Raw genomic sequence first — 22,034 nt, forward strand, 5'->3', positions numbered from 1 at the left:
TCCTTCATCTCTGAAATCCTCTTGTATCACTGGACCTTTCACCTGTGAGAGATTTCACTAGGAGCAGTGGTGAGACTGAGCTAATTTGTGTTCCACCAGCTTTGTTCCTGGACTGCACTTGCTTCCACTTTGGAAATCTCTTCCCTGATTGCAGCTGCGTGAGGAAAGGATAAGCATGTCCTTTTCTGTGGAGGGCAAATAAGAGAAAGAGTTGTCTGTATTATATTTATATTCTTATTGCACAGCACTTCTCTAGCTGGCTGCTGCCAGGAGATACAGTAAAAGGCAAAGCATCTGGGCTGTCTCAAGAGGAGTCTTGGCAGAGTGATCTGAAAGTTTTTATGGGTTGTGTTAGACAACAGCTTGTACCACTTCCCACCACTTCCAAATCACCAGCAGAACAGAGAGATTCCTGCTTTGGGCAGAGTCTGGAGGGAAGGCCCTGGTGCAGGCTGCGGGCTCGGGGAGGTGTAGGTGGCTTTGGTTGTGACAGAGCTCATTTCCCAGACAGTCACACTTGCTTTCTGCATGGTGCTTGGAAGTGGCCTTACTGTATTTGGCATGAGTCACTTCCTTGTTATTGGTGGTTTGGAACACCATGCATGGAAAGCACGGCTGCAGCAGGCTGAGGAACTCCCTCTTGCTCTTGTGCTTTGCATTCAGTTTTGGGATTGCAGCCTATATCCTTGCTGGGTAAAAAAAAAGTTTTTTTCAAAATAACCGAAGGAGATGGAAGCTGATGTTTGGACCACTTGCATTTGCTAAATCTCTGATCTGGTGTTAGGGGGTTTTTTAGTGATAGTAAAGGTTTTTCATGGCAGTTGTTGATCAAATCCAAGCTTTCAGACTTATGGTCTGTTGAAGAAAGTCCCTTCATGTCTCCTCTTGTCTCTTGGGACAATTTACACTTCCTGTTTAAATGGTATTATACCTCCACTCTAAATAAAATATAGGATGGTATGACATGCTTTTGCAGCCAAGGTTCAGAGCTGATGTCAAGGGTGCTCAGCCATTTCCAAGGCTCATGGAGACATTTGAGTGCTGCAGGATCTGATGATCTCCTAGCAGGCGATAGTACTCCTATCTGACCAAAAATCCAGGATGTCTGGTGGCAGGACAGGACTTGAAGGTCGGCTTTGGATGTCTGACACAACACATGGGATCATGAGAAGAGGCAAAACCTCTTTCTGTGTGAGGCCCTGAGCTAGATGGAGCATGGATAGCTGGAAAAGGTTTCAGCTTGTTCCTTGGCCATGTCTGAGACCCTTAGGATAAAGCCAAGGGGGTAGGCTGTGCCTCAATTTCTTTTTGTTAATCAAATTATCATCTTCCCACCCCTGTGTTTCCAGCTACACAGTGGTGTTACTGTTGTCACTAGGCACAGAGTCTTCTTTTGTATGGGATTTTTCCTTCTTGCTCTCTGACTGTTCTGTGATATTTTATGGTCTGGCACAGCCAAAATCCATTATTTTAATAGGTATTGTTGACTGACTGCTTAGTGAATTTAGGTTTTACTGCACAAAACCCACTGTTAGTTATGCAGTTTGAGAGAACCATATACACGTGTACCAAGGAATTACTTTCTTAGAACAGCTTGGAATCATGAATGATCCTATTTCAGGCTGAATGCTGTGAATTTTTAAGTCTCAAAAAAGAATCCTTCAGAGATGCTACCTCTAAAAACATGCAGTAGTTTATATTGGGTGTTTACTCACAGGGTGTTTACTCAAGAGTATTTTCTTATTATTATTATTTTAGAAATATGTTGAGCACCAACAGTTCCTGGCCCCAACGTGCCCAGAAAAAAGGCTTGGTTGTAATTTTCCTTGGTGAGGGAGTAATGTTTTTGTTCAAATTGCACTCTGCTTCAAGCATGCTCAGGAGGGTTTGCTGAAGATCCTGCAGATTTGCTTTAATCATGCTGAGCTTTGGGAGCAAATGCACAGGAGAATATAGAGCAGAGGACTGGAAAATGACAAGCTCCTTGTCTCTGTGTTTTAAACACTGAGCTTTCATTGATTCTCTCCAGTTGACTGATGTGTACATCCAGTGAAGATGGAGGTCAGGGGATAATTTCTTCCTGGAAGTCTTTAAGCCTGTTTAGGGCAGAGCAAGCATCAGAGCAAGCATCAAATGATCAAATTAGCAAAAAGAGGGAAGGGTTTGAGTGCAAGGCTGAACTTGTTTCCTTTCTTTGGCACAGACTCCCTCTGTGAGATTGGACAAATAATTTTGATATTTAAACACTTTCAAAACTCTGTCCCTGAGCCAATTCCCCATCCATAAAATATGGGGTATAGCATCAACTATAGGGGGATTAGGGGAATAATATATGTGTTTAAATGGAAACACTCATCAACGCTGGAAAATAATTACACAGAAAGAGCAGTATTCCTCTGAAAATAATATATTGTGGCAATTGGTTGAACCCCTAGGACTGGAGTGTTTAAAACTAGAGAGATCTACATAGGAAACACAGCAAATTATCTCATTATGGTCTTTTTGTACCTGAAGAGGGCCTGCAAGAAACCTGAGGAGGAACATGGACATGTAATGACAGGCCAAGGAGGAATGGCTTTAAACAAAAAAAGAGTAGGTTTAGGCTGGGTATTAGGAAGAAATTCTTGACTGTGAGGGTGGCGAGGCCCTGGCACAGGTTGCCCAGAGATGCTGTGGCTGCCCCATCCCTGGAAGTGCTCAAGGCCAGGTTGGACGAAGCTTGGAACAACTTGGTCTTGTGGAAGTGTCCCTGCCCAGGGCTGGGGACTTGGAACAAGATCATCTTTAAGGTCCCTCCTAACCCAAGCCAGACTGAGATTCACTGCCCTTAATGAACAGCGGAGAGGTATTGACTGGCCTTTTCCAGCTCTTAGCACTGCAATTCAGAATGTTACTTCTTGTAGACACAGTAACTTTTTCTTTTCATTAGCCCTGGATTTTCTGGCCACACAAGAAACTGCTTGTGTGAAAATTCCAGCAGAAGGCGTCTCCACCAAGTACAAACAAGGATACTGTCAGCAGCACCAGCATGTGCCTTTTCACACTGTCCTGCTGGCTGCTTCTACTGACTCTGATGGATCTCCTCTGCCCATGAGAGCACACTCTGGCTTTGATTTTCCTTTCCCCCTCTTTCTGCAGTGTGGGGAGGCTGCCAGGCAGCAGAGGAGAGGTTTTATTGTGAGATGGGTGCCATTAATTCATTGCAAATGGGCAATGCAGCTCTTGGGTTGGGAACTGGTATAAATTATTGCTAGCATGATGTTGATTCAGACAGATGAGCAGTGGGAGCTGGGATTGCTTTTAAAGCAGACACAGAGGGATTATGTAAAGACTTGAAAGCCTGTAATGGAAGAGGAAAGAACCTGCTGATCCAAAAGAATTGCAGATTTATAACCTAGAACCAACTTCTGCAGGTACCTTCATGGAGTGTCAAAGAGATGGTGACACTTTGTCTCCAGATCAAGTCCTGGCTCGCATGGAATCCATGTGCTGATGTTTGAGTTGAACCCTGGGTGGGGGGGGGCGGTGGGTGGCGAGCAAGGCTTGCCATCTGAAAAGTTACAGCTCTGCCTGTGCTTCTCAAATGCACAGCCCAAGCTGCTGTAGAATTTTATCATTTGGATAAATACCCAGATTTCAATGCTGACTGCTACCCCCTGAGAGACTGAAAGTCCCTGGAGGTCCCCAGAGGAACTCATCTCCTCTCTTCTGGATGATCCAAGCTCATTTCTCATGTGCATTTTTAAGTGCAGAACTAAGAGTGGGTTTTGTGCAGTGACTGTGAGGTGCATGAACACTTTGATTGAAGCTGTTTCTTCCCCTCTTGATCCATCACTCATTCTGCTGACTGAGTTGCTTTAACTTCTCTGCTTGATTGCATGGAGCAGGACAAGTGCCAACCCTTCCCTGCCAGGATTTCTGTGCTTAATACTGAGATAAGACTAAAATCCTTGGTACTTTTTTTTCTGGTGGTTTTAATAATAAATAACTTTCCTTGACACTTTGCTTCAACTCATGCCATGCTTTGTGGCAGATGCACTCCTCTCTGGAGAATTTAAGGAGGGCATTTCAAAGGAACCAGATGTTTAATCTTTCTCGTGGAGTTGGCTGCCACACAGGAGCTAACTGGAAATTGTGAGGTATTTTACACTTGAGAAATGCTTTCCATTTCACAGTCTTTCTAAATCAGAAGAAAGCTGTGTATCGGCAGAGCACCATATAAACTAGAAAAAGAGCAGACTTGCTGCGTGCCATCTCTCTGTGTACTCTTTGCAGAGATGGGCCTTTCCTGACAAAATGCACTCGAGATGTTTATGGAGTCCACAGAGAAGAATGATCCCTTGAAGTGGAAAAGTCCAAGTTTGTGTGCTGTAGACATCCTGTGCTGCTCTAAGTTGCTTTCAGGGTTTTAAAGGGATCTAGTTGCTGATGTGAAGAAAAGCACCTCTTGGTATTTTCGAAAGTACCAAAGTGTGTGCTAGTCACAGGTGTTAAGCACGTGCCTGCATTTGGGAATCTCACAGCCACCTCTGTTTTCTTTGTCCTCACAGCCACCTCTGTTTTAAGGCACCAAATGACTACCTGATAGTGTTCTTATGTACTCAGCCATCCCAAAGAGGTAACAGCACAGCCCTAGTCCATAAGGTGCTGTGACAATAATATTCTCTATCAATGCTTCTCCTTGAATCCTTCTCCATCTCTACTCTTTCTTGGGATACTATTGACTAGTTGCTGACTGATTTAGCAATGGTTTGCTTTACCTGACTCCTCCTCTGGTCCTGTAGGTAGCATTCAGGTGGTGGTGGCACAGATGCCAAGATGGAAGAGCCATATCTCAGTTCTCTGGGTATGCTTAGGAATACCCAGAGATGATGGTGTTTCCTTCCCCTGCTTCACTCAAATGTTTAAGTGTTGAGTAGTGTCACTTTTTCTATGAAACATGCAGGTTTATCCAGCCTGTCTTGTGCCCTGGAGATGGTCATGAATGCTGAGAGGTAAAGGAGATATTTATGAAGAAGAGTAAGTCTGAAGCATGAAAGCTTTTTGCTTCATTTTCTTCACTGGATGCCTATCAACAGGTTATATGGGATGCAGTTTGGGTGAGAAGTTTTTAAAGGAAAATGTTCTGTGTCTTTTAAATACTTATCAGGTCCTCAGTCTGAGATACAGCAATAGGACTCTTTATTTTTGGAGGGTGCTGAGCTCTAAGTGCTCTGTGTCCTTTTGGGTGCCTCAAATTCAGCACCCAGAACTGCAGTTCGCCCTGGCTGTGGTTTACAGGATAATCTCTATTCTACCCACCCCCTCTCCAGACTTTCTGATATTTCCCTGGCACAGGTATCCCCCTCATTCCTGTCTGGCTCCTACCAGGGGATGTGTTTTTTTGCTGCCTTCCAACTGTTGCCAATTCATGTTTCACTAGAAACCTCTTAGCCAGCTCTTTGATATTCAGAAGCTGAGGGGTTTTCTGTCTGTTCCCTGACCTAGCATGACTCTTCCAATAATGCAAGACCTTCAGTGCTGATGTCCTGGCAGCCTAATTCAGGAGGTCAGTCTGTAAATCTAGTTACAATTTTCTTTGCCTCAGCAGAGACAGCAAGTCAAACATAATGTAAACGAAGTGGTTGGATCACCAGTAATGTGGTGGGTGATGCAGGCAAATTTAATGGATGAGATTAAATCTCCTGTTCCAGTCTGGCAGCTGATTAGCTGCAGGGGGCAGGCAGGAATTTCCTTTCTGATCCAGAGCTGCCCTCTTTCCAAGTTCTCCTTCAAGCTACTGCCAAGCATCTCAAAGTGCTTTGCATTTTTAATTGCACTTCTTCATGCCCCTGTGAGGGTGGAGATGAGAGATAGCATGATCCCAAGTGGAGCCCTGGGGAAACTGAGGCACTGGGAGGGGGCAGCCTGCTTGGAAGGAGAGAGGAAGATGGTGTTAGACTTGGAGAAAGGGGACATGGGCATCCCAGAAATCTTCTCTTGAAGCTCACATGGGTCTACTGAACTTGTGCCTAGTGCTCAACAGTCTGTGTCAAGCACACCGGTTGTCTGCTAGGCATTAATGTATGGTTACTGACAGGAAAAATAATCTTTCTCCTGTGGAAATTTTAATTTATTTTTGTCTTTCATCACTCAATTCGTCTACTTTCTGAAGAGAATGAACTGGATACATATTTCTTCTCTTTGTATGGAGAAGCACTTTGCTCTGAAATAGCCTGAGGTGTTGGCTGTGGCTGAGGAAGAGAACTGGTTCAGCTCCATAGATGACTCCATTCTTTGTCGCTACAGGGGAAATTTGTGAATCCACTATGTGGATTCACCTTCAGTGGGTGTATACTGAGGTAGCTACAGCAGCTTTGATTTCTTTACCTGGTTGTACAGCTGAAGAACTGGCCTTGTAAGTAGGAGCAAACACTCCTGTTATTAGGACATGCTTTGGTCCAAGGAAGAGACCAGAGACATCCAAACAATCTGTCAAGTATTAACCCATCATTCCACCTGCATATTGCTCATGCTGTTGCTGGCAAAACAGAGAGCAGTAGGGGTTAACCAAGTCTTCATGTTCCCCAGGATGGTGGGAATGGAGAATGGGCCTTTCCCAGCTTACAGCCTACAGCTCAATGGGAAGCAGTGTGTTTTGGATCTCACAGGGTGGGCAGAGTTTCTTACAGCAGGAACTTATTTTTGTGATGGATTATTTAAGCTCTATGATTTCTCATGAACAGCATCCTCTAGAGTTCGGTTTTGTGAATCTGGAGTGGACAAAAACTTCTGATGTTCAGTCTTGAGCCAGCAGCTTGATGGCTGAGAGAGGCAGGATTTCAGACATAGCTATAGCTCCCATTGCTATAGGGCATCCTGTCCAGCCTGCTGTCATGGTAGGAACAGAGAGCTCCAACTGGAGTGCCCTGGAGCCTAGAGCTGAGGCCAAAGCCCGGCTTACTAACCTCTATTTCAGTTTCTGAGTGTCTAAATAGAAATCTGAATCTGATCCTTAGCCTAGTCTCAAGGCTTAATTGTAAATAAACAGTATCTTAATCACTTTATGGTTTCCAGCATTCTCTCACTGAATGTCTCTGTGCTGGCAATTGGAAAGCATTCATCATAGTGGAAAATGAGTGTCTGTTTGGGCTGCACGTGGTATAATTAACTGTCAGCTGAGCCTGTAGCATGACGTGACAATTCTCATTCTGACCAGCTGAAATAACTCACTCTAACAACTGTGCTCTTCTTGCTCCTCTCTTTCAGTTCCCAAGAAGCTTCTGCATGAAACTCAGGCAGGACCAACCAATCAACAAGGGTATCAGAAGCCACATTTTCCACTGCAGCCAAGAGTGTTTGACCCCAATGTTATAGGGGACGGCGTGTTCCTATCGGATGTCTCTCCTTCCAACATAGAGCCAGCTCTCCCAGGTAGCTGTGACCATTGTCATGCTGGCCCAAACCTAAGGGTGTTGTGGTAACTGTTCCTTTCCATCTCCTCTTTTCTGGATTTCTGTATTGCTCCTACATCCCATCCATGTCACAGTCAGAAAGGGCTGTGACAGCTTCAAGATGTGACCAATGACTGTCTAAGGTAAAACTGTGAAACTGTTCAAGAAACACTGGGTTTCTTGGGGTAGCAGTCATGGCCATGCATGTCCAAACTCATCACAGAAATACTCTCCAGACCTGTCCAGTGGCAAAGAAAAAGAACAGGGCAGAGACAGTAGATCTGCCTCATGGGACAGAGAAGTTTTCAGCTGAGCTTTGAAATACAATGCTATTTTCATAAAATGCAAAGTGAAAAGATATGAATGAAGTCTGATCTTAGCCATCTCTAGGGATAGGTGAGTAGGAGGAAGGGACAGTGTATGAATAAAAGAAAAGCACAAGTGAGCACGTGTTGGATTCCTCAGTGGTTTTGTGTTGTTTCCCAATAGGCAGGAGATGGTTTATGATGCTACTGAAAATCCCATTCTGTGCTCCCAGAGATTCAGCTTGAGGGGGGGGTATGGGTAGAACTTGTCTCTGTCTACACTTCTGGCAAAGTTAATCCACAGCTTGGATAGTCAATTCACAAATAAACAAGAACTGGCAATAACAGCTTTGTCAGTTTGGAGGCCTTACTGAAAAACTGTCAAGGAAAAGAGTTTTAAGTTAGCTTCAAATAAATATTGTGATCCTGGAGATTCTTTCAAGCAAGGAAAAATATCCTGAACTCATTTCCACTCATCTAAACATTTTAACTTCTACGAATTACACCTTTTGTTTAGTTTTCACATAGTTTATTTATTCACTTTCAAAATATGCACCACCTTTCAAACAAAGATGTCATTCTGAAATTAAAACCTAGAAGACTGTTTCAAAAATAACAAAATACTTGGAAATTTCTGTAATCTCCCTTCCTGTTGTATTTCTTTTGTTAAAACTCTTTGCTAACATCAGCCTGGTATCATGAATAACCTCTCCTGTGCTTATACTGTGGTGTTGGGCAAATTTACTGCTGGCTGAAAGAATTTTGTTCAGCTTTGGTGTAAATTCACAGAGAAACCATTCAGGTGACTGTCAACAGCTAAGAAAGGGTGGTGAGGAGAAAACCAATAGTAGTGAGTTGATTAGGCATTGAAAAGTCTTCAAAGCCAGCAAGGAGGAATGGGAATATCTTTTAGTATGATCCTTAAAGGAATGGCAGACCAGGGAACCACATAGTGTAGCAACACATGGCCCTTGTGAAATTGTGTGTGTTTGTTTTTTCCTTCCTGCATAAGTCCAGTCATTTTCTGTCTTCTGTGCCTCTGCTTGTACAATCCTGCCAATGATAAACCAGTTCTGTGGTTTTGTGGTGCTCTTTGCTGGAGTTTAGTGCATGCAGGCCAGTATTAATTTAAAAGCATGTTTGATTGCATCTGTTCATTTGTCAAGTTAGAAGTGAAAATTAAAAAAAAACAAGGGGGAGTCTTCTTACATCTCCCATCTCCTCTCTAAGAGGAGTTCTCACTTACTCTGCCTCCTGAAGACACTGTTGTGGCACGTGGTTTACAAGGGCTGCTCCACACCCAGCAGAGGTGATGTCCCTCTGACATAGGAAATATGTGTGAGATTATTTCCTGGTGGTGCCCTTCATTTTCCTCAATTGTGAAAGGATCTTACATTAACTAGTTAAGAGCCAGATCTCAGGCAGGATTCAGTCATTTGTGATCACCTGGAGTGTTCACCTGGCTTCTAGAAGGGTGGGCATTTCCCCTGCATCCCTTCTCATACCTGCCATCTCTGCATGGATGTCCTCCTGACCCTGGGGTGTCTTAGACATTTGTGTATGAGCAAATACAATGAGCTTCAAGTGTCTGCTGTGGGGAGAGCTGAATGACTCTTTCTATCCATCAACTAATAGCAGGATTCTCTTGCCTTAGTTTAGATCCATGGTGCTACTTGAGATGCTCTGAAATATCCAAGTTTTAGGTTCAGTTTTTGGAAGTTAAATATTTACCCTGCATTTGTGGATGTCCTTGGAACAGCAGTAAGGAAAAATTTGAACACTTGTACAGGCAGATTTACCAGACAGGGGAGATAAAGAAGATATTAGAGGGCATGTTAATCTGAATTTTAAAAAATTCTGAACTAAAAAATTTTGTGAAATGTTGCTATTGATTTCCTGCCAAATGTGCCCTTGGACCTTCTGTGTCCCTTTTGCACAAGGGATCTACAGCAACCTCTATTCTCCTAAAGCTCTAGGGATATTTTACTCTTTGGGATATGACACCCAAGCACTCAGGTTTAAACATTTTGCTTGAAGTCCAGTCATTAACAGCATGGTAACCTTGAACATGTGGCTTTTCCAAGGCCATGCAGCTATTCAGTGGCAAAGGTACAGCTGCACCCACATTCCTTGGGGCTGATCCCTCACAGTGACACCTGAACATCCATCCCCACTGGTTCTCCTCCAGGCAGATTAGGAGTTGGCATCACTGCACACACATTCCTGCCCTCCATTCCATCCAGTATTACCTGTTCTCTTTGACACCCCTCACTTTCTGTTACTGCCTCCTTGGGCTGAGCTGCTTCCTGGCACCCACAGAAGGAAGCTGAATGTGATGTCTCACACTGCTGGGTTTGCAGGGAAAGGAGATGGATCAGGCAGCCAAGGAAAAGAGAGCATCTCACATCCCCACTCCTGACAGAATGCCTTTGCTTGAATGGCACTGGTGGCATCACTGGAGATGGAGCTGGCAGTGTCCTGAATTTAATACCTGCAGATAAGCAGAAGCCAGGTGCAAGTCTGTGATTTTACAGAGTGGTGCTTGCTTTTGGCCAGAACTAGACACCCAGAGAAGGGAGCCTGGAAATCTATAATAGCTACAGTTCAAAACTCACATGGATGATGGACCTGGATCCTGTGCACTGACTCTTTCCTGTGTGGAAAACAATTACTGTTCTGTGAGTAGTGGGGGTGTCTGCCTGAAGATCAAGGGGTGGGGAGGACTCAACAGCGAGCTGATAAGGTTTGAAAGGGTCTCTTTGAGCCTCCTGGAATGAACTGCCTCCTTAGCTCTAGTCTTCAACAAATAAAATCAAATCATTAACCCATGTTCACTCACCTCTCCAGAGGGGAAATGGTGTCTGGGTGAAACACCATATGAGCAGGCTTCTGAAGGAAGTCATAAACTCAGGTCTGCCCTTCCCCAAGAAGGTTGGAGAGAAAGCACGTCTGTTTGCCAGCTGTGGATGGATCACTACAGCACCACACCAGCAGAGGGTTGTGGGCTCTGCCTGTGTTTTCCAGTCCTCCTTACAAGCTTAGCTGTACCCACTGTTGATAAAGGCTCCTTTGATTTACGTAAGAGAAAAGAAACCTGATTATATATTTGCTGTAGCATAGGTGGGTGTGTTTAAGTGGTGACATGAAAGAGCAGGAGATGGGGGAGAGATGATGATGATGCCTGGATGCAGATGAGGTATGTACTCAGCTGAAGCTGATTGAGAAGGTGTATTTACCCCCCAAAAAGGGTCAAATTTGGGTGGCTTCTTGTCTAGAAGCTCCAGATTTCAGAACACAGATGCTGACCTGGTGGGGATAAGGCGGGGTAGGGCTGGGTCATGTTCTTCATTCCTCATTCCTCCTTCCCTTACTGTGTTGAAGCAGAGAAGAAGAAGGGGAGGTCAGCCACTCTCTACCCTCTAGACAACACCCCCCTCCTGCTCCCTGTGGATGAGACAGAACCACCGGGGCTCAGCAGCAGCAGCAGCATGGAGCCCGTGGGTGTCGGCACGGAGATGGCCCTGCTCAGCAACATCCTGGCAGCCTATGCCTTCATCACAGGTACTTATGTCTGGTGGCTCACACCTCCCTGGGCTCCTGCAAGCTTTTTGTAGACCCTCCTTTCACAGTCACCCGGGGCTAAATCTGCCTCTCTGAACTGTTTGTGTGTTTCATTCTTCTCTCAGTGAATTCTCCCTTGAAAGGCCTGACCGGGGCAGCTCTAGCAGGCAGTGTATAACAGAGTTTATTGTGCACTGCTTTCCACTGGCGCTGCTCTCATCTGGAGTTAAACACAGTGTAATCTTGCATGTGGTATTATTCCTAATGCTTCATTTTCCTGGAGATCAAAGCCTGGCTCATTAGGGAGGCAAGTTTGTTGTCCTGTAATTTGGAAAATAAGCAGCACTCAAATCTTTGTGCTGCTTAAGAGAATTTGGCTTATCTTCAGTAGAAGTGTGAAGATGAAGTATCTTGAGAGTCTACTTAATTGTATATTTAAATCTACTTTAGAGTAAGATTTCCTTGGATCACAGTTTATCTTTCACCCACGTGTATCTTTCAAGTAACAGGGGAGCAGTCTTCTAAAAAAATTCACTTTAAAAGGTGAAAGAAAAGTGACAGAACCAGAGGGAATGCCTTTAAACTGCAAGAGAGTGTGTTTAGATTAGACATTAGGAAGAAGTTCTTTACTGTGAGAATGGTGAGACACAGACACAGGTGGCCCAGAGAGGTTGTGGCTGCCCCATTCCTGGAAATGTTCAAGACTGTATTGACTAAAACTCCAGTATTTGTGAGCTACTTTTTCATGTCTGCCAGCTAATTCAGTCTTGCTAATGCATTAAACAGTGTGCATTCTTGGTGCCATGCTCTTGCTCTTGCTGAGATGCCCCCATGCTACTAATCCAAGTATTTGGATTTGAAGCAGCTAACTTGGGCTTTGCACTTTGGAACCACTGAGTAGATTAGTGAGAGAGTTTCAGCATATTATTTAGTGAAGGATTCTTCTAAAAAGACCATGAAGGGTTATACAAATTTCTGCTGCCAGTGCTGTTCATCAGGATGATTTTTTTCATGACAACCCTCAGAGTCAGGCAGATTAAATGGAATTAGTAGTGTTCTTCACAGAAGATAGCTGGGTAGCATAGATTTGTTTTCTTCCATGGGTATCTCCTAGGAAAAGTTAAACAAACAAGCTTAAAAGGAGTCTTCTGTCTATCCCACTTCTTCCCCCTTACCTACAGCTACCAGGTTTTTTTACATGAGAATACCAATCTTCCCATCCCTACTATAAAACAAAATGCTGCTAATATTGTGTTGCCCATCTGAACAGTAATGGAAGAGAAAGTTGTAGGGTTAATGGTCCAGGATATTTGGGACTGTGATTCAGGGCTGGTGACAATGCTCCATGGACTTTGCTTCCACTGACCACAGCAGAGCTCTTTGACTCTGTGTTGGTTTTTGGTCTGTATTTATTCATCACAAGGTGTCAGCCTTGGCAGGAGCCTCCAGATTTTACTGCAGCACAAACAACTTTAACTGTCCTGTTGCTGTGGGATTTGTCTGCCCTGTCTTCTTGTGGTTTCCTTGTGTTGTGTTCACATCCACTGGATGTAAATAGCTAAACTCAGACCTCAAACTTTGGTTTTATGTGCTGAGTTCAGGACTTGGTTGCTTATGTTTTCCAATGTAGCATGGAACCATAGAATGTTTTTGGTTGGAAGAGCCCTTAAAGATCAGCTGTTCCCATGTTCCTCACCATGGCTGTTAGATGGGTTTCAGTCTCAGTGACATCTATGTCCAGTTTGTTATTTATTATAAAAATATTTGATGACTGCCCCATGGATTGAAACAGCAGATGTCCTAAACCATCTTTATCTACTGCATGTAATTCAGTCTCTGCTTTTAGTGGAAATGATGGATTTGTCATGATTTATTTTGTTATATGTGAGTATGAGATGTTTTAGCTTATGACTTCAAAGACAAACTGTGTCACAGGGCACAAATATAATTTACATAAAACTAGAGAACTGCCAAGCCATCTCTTTTCATAGTGCATATTTTGAACAGCAAAGCAGTTGGTTTATTTTTTTTTTTTTTTGGTGCCTGCCTGAGTTTGGGGCCCTGAAGGCAGCTGGAGCCACAGCTGATGTCCATAGAGGATCCATTAGAGTGGCTCAGGAAAGTCAAGGGAGGGCTGGGAGCAGCCAGGGAGGGCTGGTTCTGGGTCACACATCTTGCCACTGCTGCTGACCACAGCTCTGGTACCAAAGAGAAACAGCAGTGCAAGAGCAGATCTGTTCCATGACACTAAAAACATGCCTCAGGTGCTCTCTGCAGACTAAAAGTGTTGCATTCAGGGCTTCCCTATGCTGATGAGTTGTCTCAGAATAGGCAATATAAAAAAATGTTTTTTTCTCTTGGGGCAGAGGGTGGTGGATACTCTCAGATCCACTGCAGGGAAAAGAAGCTGTGGGGTTTTGCTATTTCATGGGTAAAGTGCAGGCTTGAAAGGATGATCCTCTCTACAGTCTTTCCTCTCTCCTAGCAGTAGGGTGTTTTTTAGCCTGGGGAAAGCATCCACAAATAGTGCAATCCCTTGTCGTCATTATATTGCAAATGTTCCATATTGCTAGGGTCCTGTACCTCCTTAATATTTCTCATAGGCAGCTCCTCTAAGTACTGACTCTTCTCACAGTAACCAGCTGACTCCAGCTCCCCCTCAACTAACCAATCCACTCTTTTATAACATTCTTCTTCTTATTGGCTACAGCTGAGGCCTGTTAAAGTCAGGCCTGTTCCTAATCTCTAATATTTGGCTCAGCTGCAACTCCTTAAGGGGTAAGATTACTTTCTATACTACCTTTATTTTCTTATCTTGTATCCCCCCCCAATCCCTTCTGTGCTCAATGGTCTTCACATTTTCTGCACAAAATGGCAGGTTTGGGTGGGCAGCTGCAGGTGAAGAGTGTGCAGACTCAGTCAGTCACACATGCAGAGTCTTACAGTGCACAGAGAAGTGCCAGTATTAGCAAAATACTCTGTGCTCATTTCCACCCTCTTTTGGACTGATATTCCCATATAAAAGCCAGGAATCTTCCCATGGACAGCTGAAAAAATCACAGCAGGAAGCAAAAGAGTCTTGATTTGCAGCTATCATGGTTAAATATCAGAGCCAGTTAGGTGTCAGTCTCATCCCAGATTCCAGAACCTATTTCTGCAGAAACAGGGAAAAAGTGTGAATAATGTCAATGAGAAATGAAATTAGTAGCTGATCCAACAGATAAATATTATTTAGAGTTCAGTCTTGCAGAAGACTCAGAGACACCCTTTATTTGAAAGCTGATTTTCTTTACAAAATTAGGTTTTTAATTAGAGGCTATCTCTGCCTACAAACCTCAGACCTGTAATTTGTTGTGGACCTCTTCCTGAGTGTTTGGAAAGTCTTCACCAGTCTCAGTGACAGCTGGAAGTGTCTTTGCAGTCACAGACTATCAACAAGACCAGAAACTTTCCTCGTGGTTATATAAATATTAAACACTCAAAATGTATCAGAGCTCTTCCAGTTACTCCTTTTGACAGGAGACACCCCAGTTTTGTCACTGCATTTAGGATGAAGCAGTTGGAGGGAAACATCCACAAATTCCTGTTTTATTCTTCTTTCATAAGCAAAACTTTGCTGCCAAGTTATTAACAAGGGGCTTCCAAAATACAGCCCAGGGGAGATCATTCCAAATTTTAGACTGCTTGGCCTGAGCCTTGTTAATAAGGGGCTCCTGGAGAGCTTCCTCTGTTCTGTCAGGGGATTTCAGCAGCCTGTGGGGCTGACTGCAAATTCCCTAGAAGATATTGCTCCTGTTTGTCTGGCCATGCTTAATGCTGAACCTTTTACTGGGGGGCCTCTGAAATTTTCCTCCCCACTGAGGTTTTGGAATGCATGAAGCCATTACAGGAAGCCAGCAGCGTTAATGCCTAGATTGTTTTTTATTTATTGAAACAATTTATTATAATAGCAGTAACAGCCTTGTCCTGGGGCATTTCCTGGGGAATTAATGGCAGTCTGGGCTGATGCTCCCAGCAGATTGTTAGCCCTCAGGAAACAAGCTCTGTAATTGCTGCTGGTTTGGTTGGAAAAATAAAATAAAATGTGTTTTTAATTTTTTTGTCCAGTTTGAATGCCTTGAAAATGGTGGCTTTCATGTAGAGGGTTATGTAGAGCATATATCTTTTGTCTGCATGGACTAATTTTAGGTTTGAATCAGTGACATTTTTATCAATGCTTCCAATCCAGAGAGAGAAGTACAAGTAAGGAGAAAGGTAGCCCCAGCCAAAGAGATAAGCAGAATCTGGGTTCTGCTGGAAGCTCAGAGCTGTCATCTACAGCATTGGAAAAAAAAGTTTCAGTGGTCAAAATCTATGTTTTAATGAGTCTATACACCCATACACACACAAGAATGCATATCAAAATTGTGCTAACTCCTGATACTCATGTTCATATACTTTTGAAGAACTTTTTTCCAAGTATAATAAGTGTTTTGAGGAGCTTCACTGTTGGTGTGATGAATCTGGGCCACCTTCAAGGTTTTGGAAGGTGCTGAGCATCCATTTTCTGAAGAAGGCGCCTGGTTTTGATCTTTACAAGTAGAACATGCAGTGGGTTAGGCTCTCAAAATCACTAATCAGCCATCAAACCCCCAAATCTAGGCTATTGCTGACTTGGCTACTTGAAGTGAGAAAAAGCAGAGCATGTGGTTTTTAGCTTAAGTTGCTCTTTCTGCTGTGAAAAAAAAAAAAAAAAAAGAAAAAAAGAAAAAGAGAGAGATGCTGCTGTGAAAGTGGATTGTATGTACAATAAATGTCAAGACTGCAGCTGAACACAGGGCTACATCTCCGTGAGGAAGTCCAGACAGTGTCTCAGATGTTGACAGAGTGGCTGTAGGAGCTCATAAATGCCACTGGAGCCCAAAAATTCAATTACAGCTCTTGCACTGCATGAAGGGCTGTACGGATGAGCACAAGCAAGGGAAGAAAAATGGTTGCTTAAGTAGCAATGGAGCTAAACTTGCTCATGAGCTGGATACAGTAGCTTGGAAAAAGGAGTGTGGAGGAGAAAGGAAAGGCAAGACAAGGGCAAAATCGGGGGCAGAGAATCCACATGTGTCTGTGTCTCAGGCTCCAATCTATGTTTATTTTATGAGTTGCTCTAAAGGAGTGAGCAGTGGAACTAATGCAACCAAATCAAGCCCATGTGTGTGCAGGATGTGGTGCTCAGGAAAGTGTTCATGGCATCCTCACAGCCAGGCAGAGCCAAGGCAGACTGCACCCAGTGCCTTCCAGTACAAACACCTCAGTTCTGCTCATTTGCTCATGCTCCCATGATCCAGGTGTCCCCAGAGCCCTTCTTAGGGCTACCTGCAAAATGAGCTGGGTGATTACTGTCCTCAGTTAAATTGTACATGGAGGTAATAGTGTTATCAGGTAGAGACTCTGCTTTTTCTGTTTTTTTTTTCTTTACTGTTCACATAGGACTGGATGGACAGCAGCAGCTTTTGCTTTTTCTTCCTACTACAGAGACTGCAGTTTTAATTTGAGTCCTGACCCTTGAATTCAGAGTAGCCATCCACTCAGCCAGGCTGCTGCTGGAGCCATTGGTACATTCTCCTTGCCTGCTCTGGTATCTTCTCTTTTACTTTTGGAATTGTGCTGTCTTGCTTTTTTTAAAATATCTTAGTTTAAAGCCTGTGGCCTTGACCTTCCAACTACTGCTGCATTTTGTAGAATGTTTGGTTGGAAGATACCTTACAGACCATCTAAAGACCATCAGTTCTAACCCCCTGTCACTGGCCCACTGGCACATTCAGTTCAGTGTCCTGCTTGTTCTTTGCATTGCAGCTGAGTTTGCAGGAGGCTGGTCCACCTCTTTCTTTTTATGGACTTATCTGCTGCACTTTCCTCATCTTTCTTTGTCCTATCTTTAGCCTGATTTTTCCCATGTTATCCACACCAACCACTCTTGGATCAGTCTAATGATTTATTAGCCAATTTTCAGACTATCTTGACATCTTTTTCCACCTTGGCTCATCAGTGACCTTTGAGATTCATTTGGGAGAGAAGTGAAGAGCACAAAGGCATTTAATCTCTGTAACTGCTCCATGAGCACCTCCAGGCCCTGAACTACAGGCTCCTTAAAACAGCACAAGCCAGTGTTTGGGCTCTGACCATGGAGTCAAAGAATAATTTATGTTGGAAGAGGCCTCTGCAGGTCACCAGGTACAATCCACTGGTCAGAACAGGCTAACTTCTAGTTTAGAGCCAGCTTTGAAATTAGAGCAGGGTCTTGCCCTGTTGAATTTTGAACATCTCTAAATAGTTTCCAGTTCACCTTTGACAAACTTTGCTTTAGGAGATTGGCTGAAAAGGGCACTTCTAAAAGCACTGTGCAGGGAAGTGAAGCCTTTTAACTACAGAGATCTTTTGGGGTGGAATGTCAGGGTCTCAGCTGGCAGAAGCTGTTATGGATCCATCTCTGGGTTCAAGGGAGTAAAACTCATCTGAGGAACTGACTCCATCCCTGAGCTCAAGACACTCAGCAGACACTGCAGAGTAGAGCTGGCCTTGACACTTCTGCTCAGTTCACCTTTACCCATTTAGTGCACCAATAAACCAGGATGATTCAGCCCAGGGGAATGGCAGTAACAACATTTATCATAATTACACGTCTAAGTAGTCCCATGAACCAAAAAAAAGGGAAAAAAAAAAGGAGGTGGTACATAAACAAGATGACCTAGTTTGAAAGGCATTGTGGATCCCTTGGAGTCTTGTTATATCACCTCAGAAATGTGGCTGTGCAGGACTCATCCTGTTGGTGCACTGACTCCAGTTCTGCCTGTGGAGCACAGGTAGATATTTTGGTGGTCTGGGCAGGGAGCCAGCACTCTTGCCTTAGATAAGCAAATGAAGTCTATGAATAAATAATGTGCATTTTTGCCATGCTGCCAAGCCTCCCATTTCAGCTGGGCCACAGCACAGGGCACATAAAGTTTTGTAATCATCCTTATGCCTGGTGTGAAGGCAGAGGATGTGACAGGGGGATGCACTTACCTGCAGCTGGCTGTGCTGCAAGCCCGTGGGAAGATTTAATTCTGTGGGCTGCTCCCTTCCCTTCCAACTCCAAAACACAACTGCAGCAAACCCGCATTCTGCATGTGGGCAAATGCCCTGGCAGCAAATCCACGGTTTAAATTCCTGATTGGCCTGGGGGAGGAGGCAGGAGGGCATGGAAGTAAAAGCCGCTGGAAACTCGGTCCCTCCAGAAAGTGCTGTGGTGTGTGCACGGAGGGGCGGCGTGTGCTCTGTTCTTTGAAGGGTTCTTTTCCTCCCTTATTTCCTTTCTCCCTGCAGAAAACCCCGAGCGGGCCGCGCTGTATTTCGTGTCCGGAGTGTGCATTGGACTCGTGCTGACCCTGCTGGCCCTGGTGCTCCGGGTGTCCTGCCGGACGGACTGCAGGCGCTCCTCCTCCAAAAAACCTCCCCGGGAGCGGGAGAGCGACAGCGACAGCAGCGGCAGCGACGACGACTCGGACACCACGTCGGACCTGTCTGCCCGCAGGCACCGCAGGTTCGAGAGGACTTTGAACATGAACGTGTTCACCTCGGCGGAGGAGCTGGAGCGGGCACAGCGGCTGGAGGAGCGGGAGCGCATCATCCGCGAGATCTGGATGAACGGGCAGCCCGACATTCCCGGCACCAGGAGCCTCAACCGCTACTACTGAGCCCCGGGGGCTCAGTGCTCCTGCCCTGCTCTCCGGGGTGCCCCACACCTCGGAGAGGAGAGGGAGGGAACAATGCCACACGGGCATCTCCCTTTTCCCATCAGGTGTGCAACCTGGAGCGGCGGGGATGGACAGCCGGGATGATTCCCCATCTCTGTCCCTGACATGTTGGTATCACCCCTCTTCCCGGACGCTTTCTGGTTTCAAAGAAGTGATTGCCAACTTGCCAACTTCATTTCCGAGTAGTAGGCAGGGAGGAGAAAATGGCAGCTCTCCCGTGTGGGATGTGGCATTGGGCACACAGCTCCCTGTCCTCCTTTCTTGGCTGGACAGGGAGGCTCTCCAGGATCTGGTCTCCATTTAGGATTTTTTGGTTTCCCTTTCCCGAGGACTGTGGGAGAATTGTGAACAAAATGACAACTCTGGAAAGATTATTTGGGTGAGGCGCATCCTGACCGATTGTCTTGTGACTTCAGAAGCCATGAGATTAACCTAATTAAAACCCAACAGCAAACAGGACTTGTTAAGAACTGGGGGATGGGAGGGAGGGGGATTCTTCCATCGTGAAATCATCTCGGTGCTTGGATGTTTGCCATAGTGTGTTCAGTTATTTATGGCTGTCTTTTCATCTTCCTTTTCAATGGGAACATTTAGTTTTTTTACTGACACCTCAGGGATTAAATCCTATTATTTTTTTGAGTCTGCTCTCCCTGCTGGCCCCTGTCAAACACAACCCAACCCATCTCCAACAGTGAAATTCTGGTAATATAAGAGATGTGTCAGTCACTAGTGAGAAGTTAACAACCTCAAAGAGGTTGAAAAAGGTTTTCTTTTTGTTTTAAATATATATATATATATATATTTGAAGATGCTGCACAGGAATGTGCCTTATTCTTTTTTTTTTTTTTTTTTGTTGTTAAACTACAGTTTTCCTATGGATAGCAATGCACAATGTTTTATATATTTTATTAAAAAAAAATTTAAAAATTCTGTGTTTACCAGAGGAAAACCAACACAGAAGAAGCCATGTCTGACAACAAAATGGGTAATAAATGCTAAATAAACTCTGGTTTGCTTCAATACAATTGAATTTGCATCCTCACTTTTGGCATAGGTGTTGCTTGAGGGAGACCTTTGGAAGAGTAGCACACCTCTGCAAGCAATCAAGGCTGATGTTTTCTGCATGCAGGAAATTGGCAGCACCTTGTTTTTTCAGCTGCAGCCCATCTATCAACTTCTGTGGTGCACGTGGGCAGGAGAGCTGAGCAACGTGTTGGTTACTCAAAGGGTCACCTCAACGTGATTTCATAATGCTTTGAGTCTGTCCCCCATACTCACATCATACCTGGGCCAGAAGCAAATGTTAAATGAACTAAAAGAAAACAAAGTGTGGGAGAAAAGGTGCAATGTTTTAAATGTTTTAGTGCTTCTTCAGTTGTTCCCTGGAGTTTTCAATGGGATATCACCACCCTCTTCACTCCCCAAGCAGCAGTTCACATCACCTCAGGTGAAGAACTTGGTGTTTCTCACATCTGCACAGCACTGCTGTAACCTGCATGGCTTTGGGGTCTGCTCCTCTGTCATTTAGGCATGGAAATATTACTTCCAGAATCTTAAGGGTTTGCAAGGAAAATAAAGATCAAAAGCTCTGACTACCCAGAGCTTTTCCCAAGCTTTAAGGAGAGATGGAAATGGGTGGACCTGCCCACAAGATGACTGAGGATGTTATAAGGGATTGTGTGCTGTGCCAAACAGCTGCATAGTGGGTCAGACCCCTGGCACTTGGGGCCTTCTTGGCACTCTTTGGGATCACTGGGGCTTTTCCCTTGATGAGGAGAGCTGGTTGGGAGTGTCCACAAATCCTCCTCGTGGCTCTTGCAGGGTGAGAGCAAAGCTGAGTACCTGCACTGGCACTGGCAGTGGCACTGCAGGTACTCAGTGGCACTGGCACTGTCTGAGGTCAGGCTGGCTGGTAAGAGGTGGCTCCAGCTGGGAAGGCAATTTGAGCACTGTGGAGTGATTATTGGGTCTGGTCTTGTGAAGATTTGAATGGAAAGGCTCAGTGTTGGAATGGAATGTAATTTTTGCATCTAATATGTAGAAATAAAGAAGGAGGCAGGTCCCAAGCCAGGTGCTTTAGCTGGAATGTTGAATACACTCTGCTGAGGGTGTTGAGGAGCAAAGACAGGGTGAGGTCAGCGGGGTCACTTCTGTTCGCCGTGTGTTTTCCCCTACAATCACACAGTCCCTCAACCCTGGTGATTCAAGGACAGCATGTTTTCAGATTTAGAATGCTCTGTCCTGGGACATAGCTCACAAAACTGATTTAAAAAATGTTATAAATGAATGGATATATGTTTATGATTTTCCCAAATGACTTTTTGTTTGACCAGCGGAAAGAACAACTGTGGTAAATCTAAGTATACCTGATATGCAACTGTGGGATTAAAATATCTGCTTCAAATGTAAATCACAGCCAAACTTGAGTTGCAAATGGATGAACAATCCTCCCTTAGCATTGCTAGTGCTGCTGTAAATCTTCAAGATAAAGTTTGAAATAAAAAGAAGCAGGGTTGAGCAGACAAACCCATCACAGCCTTGCCCTAGGTAAAAAAAGTAATACAAGTATTCTCACTATCCTTACACCACGAGCAATACCTTCACATACTTTCTAGCTGTCTCAGGGACTTGCATTTCTAAGAAAACTCTGGCTAAAGAAAAAGAAAAACTGCAATCCTTGGAGCTATGGAAAAGACTTTAAGTCATTGGGTAGCTATTTCTCAATTTGTCTCAGAAGTACTCAATAGTTTGTCTGAGGGACAAAACACGGTCAAAATTCATGGGGCAGGAGTTTGGTGGTTTGTCTTTACCTCCAGCAATGGAGCAAAACCAGTCACCTGGAGTATGGAAGAGCTGGATTCACAGGGTATGGGGTCAAATCTGTATTTCTTACCCTGAAAAAGAATATCTTAAGCATATGGAGGTTTGGACTTGTCTGGTTTCCACCTTCTGCATTGTGCTCAATG

General features: G+C 44.4%; 1 protein-coding gene across 7 annotated transcripts in view; it reads left to right on the top strand.

Annotated features, from left to right (window-relative positions):
* Positions 1-21,474, top strand: part of EVA1A (eva-1 homolog A, regulator of programmed cell death) — a 203,248-nt gene extending 181,774 nt beyond the window's left edge. For 2 of the 7 annotated variants that reach the window (XM_018921429.3, XM_009095745.4), the window contains 3 exons: positions 7,249-7,413; positions 11,120-11,299; positions 18,638-21,474. In XM_018921429.3, the coding sequence (XP_018776974.1) occupies positions 7,249-7,413; positions 11,120-11,299; positions 18,638-19,008 (716 nt within the window). In that variant the 3' untranslated portion in view covers positions 19,009-21,474. The remainder of the gene's footprint in view (positions 1-7,248; positions 7,414-11,119; positions 11,300-18,637) is intronic. The other 5 variants (XM_050972354.1, XM_050972353.1, XM_018921435.3 and 2 more) reach the window with 4 other exon arrangements.
* The last annotated feature ends 560 nt before the right edge of the window (positions 21,475-22,034 follow it).

Source organism: Serinus canaria, chromosome 3 (genome assembly GCF_022539315.1).
Source record: "Serinus canaria isolate serCan28SL12 chromosome 3, serCan2020, whole genome shotgun sequence".
NCBI lineage: Eukaryota > Metazoa > Chordata > Aves > Passeriformes > Fringillidae > Serinus > Serinus canaria.